The following is an 8,478-nucleotide window of genomic DNA, read 5'->3' as shown; positions in this document are numbered from 1 at the left end:
CCCAAACCCTTATGCCCACCTCCAGCAACTTTCTCCCTGTGTCAGATCTTTTCCCTTTTTTCTGGGATTAGTTTCTAGTGACTATATGGTACCAGAAATTACAGACAACTAGAGCATAACAAGTGAGTTTTACTGGGTCAAGGGTCAGATTCAGAGTTGGCAGGAGGGGGTATTGGCTGAGCATTTGGCTGAAAGCTTAGGAAGGTCTGTGGATGGTTGGAAAGCTAATTCTTTATGTTGACAATGGGTGCAGGCACGCGAATGTCCTGTCCTCTCTCTAGCCGCCGCTCACAGTCAATCAGGTAGTTGACCCCATCAATGACAAGCTGTACCAGCTCCACCTGGAAGGTATTCACTGGTTTTGACTCTCTTAACATGCACTTAGGAAAAAACCCAGATCTTGTCTTCCACACTCTCTGGAGCTTCTTTCCTGTTCTTTTCCTCCCTTCTATTAACCAACCCTCAACATTTCATTCCCAGTGAATTCCCTTACCACCAGTTTCATCTCAGACTTGCACCATCTCCTTGGATTTTGTTTACACTTGTCATTCTACCTTTCCTATGGTTCCACTAATCTTAACCTGTCCTTTGATACCCAAATTCCTTCCTACAGATTCTTACCTCTGATTTTCCTAGTCGATCCAAGTTAGAAATGTCAAAAGTGCTGCCTGTGGCTGCTGTGTCTACCCCACCAGTTCCACGTTTTTGTAGCCTTAGGTTCTCTAAGATCTTGGGGAATCTGCTGTCCTGGAGGGGAAACAGAGCAGGGAAGATAGAGTCAGGAGAGAGGAAGGCAGGTCTGCTGGGGCCTGAGTCTCAATGTTCTTCCTCTTCATTACACCTCCTCCCCCACTTTCCCTTAGGCCCTTACATGTGCCTACCCCAACATTAATTCACTCTTCCCCTTCCTCAGCTCTTTCACCTTGCTTAACAGGGGTAGTTTGACATGCACGCCTGCTCGAAGTCCAGTTCCCAAATTAGAAGGACAAGTCAGGATGTAACCCAAACGTTCATTCCACATGAACTCCCAGCCACGTTCTTGAATTAGACGTTCCACCTGAGACACATAAGACTCCCTTAGCTAAAATTATGGGCATATGAAATCTTTTAAACAGAATGACAGGAATTCAATAATCTCTACTTAGAAAACTAGGAATACTTTCTTTAGCTAGAATCTTAAAGACAAAGATACCTCAGGGACTAGAACATAGGGTGAGGCCCCTCACTTAGTGTCATAGTTAGAACTATTTTTTTCAGTTAGAACCAGAAAGTCAGAGACCCTAACCCATTGACATGAAGATTATAAAGAACCAGAGACATAGAAAAACCTTCAGAACAAAGGAAACACGTTTCCCTTTGCCTTAGGAATGTTCTCCCATACTTTTTAAGAAGCTGTGTAAATTGTTCGATTAGAAACTGAATAATACAGGAGTTCCTTTCTCCCTTCTGAAACTCTTAGCTAGAAGTAAATACATGGAAACATGCACATAGAATTTGGAATGGGGAGACACTTGTTAGAACTTAGCATGGGAACTCTGTTCCTTCTCTAGAACTTTGAAGACTTTCTTGCACCCTTATAATAATTACAATGGTTACTTAGCTATCTGGAACCTCAGCCACCCTATTCATTTGCTAAAGCCATAGACATGGAACCATAATAAAAACAAAAGGATCCAGAAGCTAACTTACCTTGTATTAGAACTGGGAAGATGGAATATTTTCTACTAAAACCACAAACACTAATCCCCTTTCCCAGCATAGAACTAGGGGTTCCCCCTGGACTGAAACTAGGGACATGACTCAAATTCTTCCCATTCTCTCATTCATTCCTTCCCACCAAGGCTTTGTCATTATAACTCAGATCAGTCACTCCTTCCCACTACTGACCTTCCAAGGTTCCCACATACTTCCCTTCATATCTTTGTCTTTGGTTTCCCATATGCCCTCCCCCCTCAACCAATTCCTCTGCCCTCTCCCCTCCAACCTCCTTGAGCCCCCGGCAGAATCTCTCGAACACTCTTTTCATGTTGCCACCCTTTTCCATTGAGATGACCCGTGTGTGATCCTCCTCATTCACCCAGATCAAGAAGCTTTTTTCATTGTTGTGCCTGAAGGAGTGGAGGTATAGGATCAGGAGGCAGGAATAGGGTGAGGGTTGAGTGAAGGGTCATGTAAAAATCTAAGAACAGAGGGCAAAGGATTGAAGAAAATAAGATTCACATTCCGTACCAGATTCCTCGAGCATCTGGCCAATCTCGGGCCATTCCTGCTGCTGTCAGCAAGGGAGATACAGGCTTGTCAAATAGGAAGTGGTCCTAGATGGAGTTAAAGGGCATGATATAAACATCTTTGTGGGTCTTCCATCACTTAAGCCTCTGAGTCTGTCCCAGCTCTACCAGTCACATCTCATTCTTCCTTTCCCAACTTTTTGTTTCTCAGCCCACCCACTCCCAAGACTTCTCCATAGGGCCCCTCACATCAATAAGCTGCTGTTGCTCAGCTTCAGTCATCTCACTGAGTCGGTAATATCGTCCAGCCAGGTCACCCTGCAGACCACTCAGTGCATCCACTACAACTCGTTCCACCTCCCGTCGCTCAGCCCTTGTACAGGCTGGGGGTAGACTGAGTCCCCTGATGCTTCGGCCAGTTCGGACTCTTGAGGATAATACGTACCTCTCATCAAAGTGGCCAGTCCGAATCTAGAGGATTTGGAAGATTAGTTTAAGACACCAAAACATGGTGTAGTAGGTGAATCTGAGAACTTCTAGGGGTAGGGAAGAGAAAGTCTAGGAATTAGATGCATTCTAGCTGCTCTGTCCTGTATATACGTGAGGAAATAAAATACATATAACATACCCCATAAGTCATTTCCCCAAATTTACAAATTCCTTCAAAATATTCCTTTATGGTTACTCTACCACAGGAACTAGCTTGTTCTTCCAGCACTTTCTTTCCTTTAAGATGCTTCCTTCACCACATCAGGATGAGAATCTCGACACCAAATTCTCATACGAGGTCATGGAAGTCAAGAAATCAGGAAAGTCAAGGGAATAGAACACCAACAATTCAGGAGGATCATGGGACAGGAATGGCACAATTTAAATAGCTTACAATCTGAGTTTGAGTATTCAGTATTCACCTTGCTGGCATCCAAGTCTGTAGTATGCTTCATTGTTCGGGGATCATAGCCATTATGTCTTTCTTGGATCACTGGGTCAAAAAGCTCAGCAAATACCTGGGGAAGTTATGGAGGGAAGTGTAACCAATAAAGAAAGACACTTTTTCCTGTTTTCCTCCAAGAACTGAGTCTTAGATTGATTTCAATGAGACAGAAAACTTGAGAACAAGAGGATACAGAGCCAGAGAGGAAGGTTTGGTTTCACTGGAAAGAAAGAACTAGAATACTGTGAGGAAGGGGAGGAAATCACTGAAGAATAGGAGTTACGGTCATTGGGAGTAGCGGGGGGAGGGAAGGCGTGTGTCTACCCACCTCATAGGTCTCTTCATCTCCAGCTACCATGCCCACAGTCTTGATGAAAGGGTGACCAGGATTGTCCACACCAGTCTGGATACACTGGTCTAGTGTCCATCCTGTGGGCGTGGTCTTGTCGCAGAGCCGGGCATAAACAGCTGGAGTCAGGTGACTAGCCATGCAGTTATTATGTTTTCGAAGGTCAGGGTACTCTGCACTGAGAAGGGGTACAGGAGTGACCAAAAGGGAGACAGGGGACAGGAACCAAACAAAACCTTACTGGGATCTTCCCAGAAGCTCAGACTCCTGTGTGTCTTTCTCCTCTCTCCCCGCCTTCCCCCCAATGGGAAGGTGTGCAATGTGGAGAATAGAGGGATTAGAGAGAGAGAGGTGCTGTAGTATTAGCTTTAGTGGAATCTTTTCTGCCTTGTCCTCCCTGTCTTAGTTATATACAACCCTTAGCCACACACTCTAGACAGCTCAGTTTTCCCAAACCTACTCCATACCATTCTCCCAGGAATACAAAAGTAGGACTCAGGGAAGAGAGGAATCTGAATGAGAATAGAGGATGCTTGGCAAAAGGATTATAAATGCCAGGAAAAGATCGGACAGCCCCCAACTTGCCTGAGCAGATCGAGAGTGACCAGAAATCTCAAGGCCGGTATGGGGGCGGGGCAATTGGTAACAGGTCTCCAAGAATGTGTCCCATGGCTACAGATAGCATTCCCATCCCTGACCCTCCAATGACAGCCTCCCTGCTCTAGTGTCAAGGTTAATATAGACCCTTTTCGAACCCTGGTTCCCAATATCCATCCTCTTCCCATTACCGCCCTGGGCACCCCATTCCTCAGGCACTGATACCTGGGTGGGTACAGCCTCCTTCGCTCTCCGGCGGCTCGTAGTGGGTCAGGGCGGAACAGATACCCAGCAGCCAGAGACCCTGCGCCGGCCACAGCAAGAAGCCCGAGTCCCGTGCGGGCAGAGAGTAATCGGGAGAAGGAACTAGCCATGGCGTGGGAGCCGCGTACTGGATCTGGGAGTTAGAGCTGGAGAAGGGCCCCAAAGAGAACCAGAGGCCGAAAGCTAGATCTGGAGCTGGAAGGGGGCCGGAGCTGGGCCAGAACCGATGCTGGAGCAGAAGGCGAAGTGGTTGGAGACCGGGTAGAAATTGGAGCCAGGGCAGGGACTGGCACTCGAGCTGCGTGGAGAAGCGCAGTGAGCTAGGGGGGTATGCGGGATAGAAAGGGTTGGGGTGGGGGGGTGTGGAGAGGCTGGAGCCGCAGTCCCTAGGGGAGGGTTTCACGGAGGCCCCGCCTTCTACCCTACCCCCCACTGTATGGGGGGAGTGTTGTGTCATCTAGGAGCAAGCAATTGAGAGGGACGAAGGAGGGGCCCCTCAGTCTAAGGAACGCCCACAGGAATCCTGGGGCCCTCTTCTCAATTTCAGCACCAAACAGCGGACAGCGCTCGTGGGAGGTGCGGCACCCGGATACCTGCCAGCCCCTGGAACGCCCAGTTAAATTTGTAATCAGAGAAGTCTATATCGTGGGTGTGAAAGGGTGACATTGCCCGACACCCCCGACCTTTCCTCTTTACTGAACCTGCCCTACCACCATCTCCTCCAAAGGAGGGGCGGCGCCTTAGATACCGAGAGAAAAGGGGGAATTCACTCAGACGCCACAGGGAAAAGAAAAGGGTTAAAGACTGAGGTCGACATTGACTCCTACAAACAAACAGTCACAGAGATACACAGAGAGGACAGAAAGAAGCAAGTGGCGACTGGGCGAGGCATCCACTTGTTCAAGGTCACCCCTTCCTTAGAAACAGGAAGAAGATTCAGGTGTTTGGCTACCAGCCCTGTACTTGCTTTTCACAAGATTAGGGGAAATTAAGAAGGGTCTTTCTACACCTCGGAAAGGGGATTCAGCTCCTACCTCCACTTATCCTGTGCCCTCCAAGACACCTGCCCCATGGTCCAAAACTGATGTCCTGGTCTCCCAGAATCTCCCTGTCCCCAATCCTCGGCCCATCTTTTCCTCCACCCTACTACTGCCTCTCATTTTTCCTTTTCCCAACCCTGGACCTGATCACGTGGCTGAAGTCACAGGCTTCTGGTCAGCTTCTCGTCTGACTTGGTTGAGCGTAGAAGTTGGTTTGCCAGGGAATTCTCTTCCTTTCTCGGCTGTTCCTTTTCCCCAGTCTCTAGGCTGGAGGGGAGTGAATGAAGGGTGGAGTAAAGAGTAGGGGTGTGGTTATGAGATTGGGTATTTGGGGATAGAACTGGCAGGCACAGAGCTCTGGGCATTTCAACCCAACATAATCCTCTCCTCTCTTGGATCTTTAATGCTAATTAATCCAGCTTTTAAGGTCTCCTCAGACACAAGGGCATGGGGTCATCAGGGGATCTGGTCCTCCTTTTATACACCATCTTCCAACCGTCTGTCCCTCTCTTTTCTCCTCCTTCTTCCCTTGAGTGACATTGAATGAATAGCTGGCTTGGTCCCAGGAGTTATAGGTGTGGCTCCAGGTGTGTCTTGACCTTCAAACCTAGCCTGTTGTATGAGGAAAGAGAGAAACCAAAAGTGTAGAGGAAAGGGAAGGGTGGGGTAGATTAGCAAGAAAAGCAGTCTAATGATTCTTTTTCTTACTAGTATAACATTTCTGCAAATCTGTATGAAAATCTTTGGGGAGAGAATAAATTGAGAAAGTGTTGTTCCCATTCTATAATAGCTATCTTTCCTGGTGCTGAGATCTTACCACTTACTTTCTCTTCAGGATCCTATCGTCTTCCTATCCTCATGGGTGGGAATTTCCCTCTGAGTGAGATACCTTCTGAAACCACCAGATAAAAGTCTTTCTCTAGCTCAGAGATCTAAACAATCTTTCCCGAGATGGAGTAATTGCTAAAATGTGGATGAAGTTACTCCTTAGAAGAGGATGTATATTACTTGTGCTTGTGGGATTGTGATTCAGATAAAAGGGGACAGAGATAAAGTTCACTGGAAATGAATATAATTGCTTAGGTTTAGGAAGGGAGAAGTTAATCAAATGAAGCAAGGGAGTTTTACGTCAGAGTATGGGTAGTTATGAGAATTAGGGGGTGACAGTAAAGATTGGAAGGAAGTACTACATGTGTGGGAGGATAGGGATTTGCCCAGGGAACTGAGAAATTATCTAGATTAGCTGGGTAATTACTCAAATTAAGATAATTACCCCCTTTGGAGAATAGCTGGTCGAGGGGATACAATTATCAGGAGGGGGCACAACATGCAGTCAGAAAGGTATTTACATCAATGAAGAGGCCATAGGGAAAGATGCCTAAAATGTATGTGGGGTAAGTCGTTGTGGAGTCCTTGTTATCTTTCTTTAGGTCTTCAGGTTAGCATATTGTGGAGTGTGGTAAGAACAGAGTAGTAAAGTGTCAGGGATCCCACGCCTTACAGAGAAAGAAATCAACTTCCCAGAAGAAAGGAGAGGAAACCAAAAAAAGGGGAAGGGAAGTGATGGCCTTATGGAGAAATCCAACAGAGAATGGGTTGGTACAGATCAGCATTAGTGAAGTAGAGGTAAAGTTGGTATTTTCCTCTCTACAAACCTTTCCACCTAGACGTCTTTCTACCTCCACTGGTATTCAACTTGCACTAATTTTTTCTGTATGAGAAAATTTCTCTATATGCAGGTCTGATTTCTTCTCTGAGCTCCAGTCCTGAATCACTAGCTGCTTACTGGACATCTGTATGTCCTATAGGTATATATGTCAACATGTCCAAAACTGAAATCATTATCTTTCCCTCTAATCTACCACTCTTCTAAACTTTTCTTTCTTTCTTTCTTTTTCAAGATATTTACCATCTTTCTAGTCATCCAGTTTCACAATTTTGGAATCACCCTCTATTTGTTGCTCTTAGTTACTTTAATTTACGAATTAGCTGTCAAGTCTTGTGCAATCTGCCTTCAGGATATCTCTTGCAACCTAGGGTGTAGTGAGGGCTCAAATAAGATAATAGATGTAAAGCATTTTGCATATTTTAAAGCATCCAGTCATTGTCAATAATAAGTATTATTATTATTATTAATTTATAGTCACCACACTCCTAATCTGATGATGACTTCATTCTCTGAGCCTTATATAACACCTACTGAACTCTAATAATGTTTATAGAACTACACTGAGGGAAAGGGAGGCCAGAAATAATATATTCTCTCATTCCCTTAAATTCAATCTGTATTAAACACACTAAGTGTTCAGATAATCTTAAATATCTAGACAATGAACAAAACAACACATCAAGCCTCGAAACAGAAGAATTTCATGTCCAAGCTGAACATTCAACAATCAACTAGTTTGTATCTATACTCTTCTTTCTACTCACAGGGTCACGTGAGTTGTGGTACTTTTTACCTCTTAACTTATACTTTTGAAACAGCCCAGGGCATATTAGATAAAATACCAGAGTATAGAAGGCTCATTTCCCTGAGTTCAAATACCTCCTTAATCTCATACTAGCTATATGACCCTGGGCAAGTCATTTAACCCTATTTATTTCAATTTCCTCATCTGTCAAGTGAGCTGGAGAAGGAAATAGCAAACCACTCCAGTATTTTTGCCAAGAAAACTCAAAATGGGGTCGTGAAGAGTAAATAAGACTGAACAATAAGTTAATTCATCTCCCTTGACTTAAATCTTTCCTCAAACAATTAGCTATACAAATGTCAAGATGATTTTCTTAAAGCAAAGACCTATGTTACTCTCCTGACTAATAAATAAATTCCAGTGGCTCCTTTTATCTCTAGGATTCAATATGAACTCCTCCATTTGATCTTTAAAAACCTTCACAATCTAGCACTTTTAAAATCTTCATTCTCTCTCTATTCTAACGAAAGTGGGCTTCTTGCTGTTCATCATATAAAAACATTGCTTATTTCCATAGCTTTGCAACTGTCCCTTATTAGACTCTCTAGGTTCCTTTCAAAGCTCAACTCAGTTGCTACTTTCTCTCCACCAA

At 44.8% G+C, this 8,478-nt stretch overlaps 1 protein-coding gene across 1 annotated transcript; it reads right to left on the bottom strand.

Annotated features, from left to right (window-relative positions):
- Positions 1–109: 109 nt before the first annotated feature.
- CKMT1A (creatine kinase, mitochondrial 1A) lies at positions 110–5,681 on the bottom strand. Its single transcript, XM_051977210.1, has 10 exons — positions 5,556–5,681; positions 4,334–4,670; positions 3,491–3,689; positions 3,140–3,235; positions 2,478–2,699; positions 2,230–2,315; positions 1,985–2,108; positions 923–1,057; positions 622–747; positions 110–341 (listed from the first exon to the last, which is right to left on the bottom strand). Exons 2-10 carry the CDS (start codon positions 4,480–4,482, stop codon positions 225–227), a joined length of 1,254 nt encoding a protein of 417 aa, XP_051833170.1. The 5' UTR covers positions 4,483–4,670; positions 5,556–5,681; the 3' UTR covers positions 110–224.
- Positions 5,682–8,478: the final 2,797 nt, after the last annotated feature.

Source organism: Antechinus flavipes, chromosome 2 (genome assembly GCF_016432865.1).
Source record: "Antechinus flavipes isolate AdamAnt ecotype Samford, QLD, Australia chromosome 2, AdamAnt_v2, whole genome shotgun sequence".
In the NCBI taxonomy this organism is placed as follows: Eukaryota; Metazoa; Chordata; class Mammalia; order Dasyuromorphia; family Dasyuridae; genus Antechinus; species Antechinus flavipes.
The sequence above is the reverse complement of the archived record's forward strand: the minus strand, read 5'-3'. Positions and strand labels throughout refer to the sequence as shown.

Bases quoted from the DNA above. Each gene is read 5' to 3' on its own strand.
- CKMT1A (XM_051977210.1), bottom strand. From the start codon at position 4,482: ATGGCTAGTTCCTTCTCCCGATTACTCTCTGCCCGCACGGGACTCGGG. The intron at 3,690-4,333 runs GTATCAGTGCCT...ACCCCTTCTCAG, and splicing joins AGGAGGCTGTACCCACCCAG to TGCAGAGTACCCTGACCTTC. The intron at 2,109-2,229 runs GTACGGAATGTG...CCACTCCTTCAG, and splicing joins CCAGATGCTCGAGGAATCTG to GCACAACAATGAAAAAAGCT.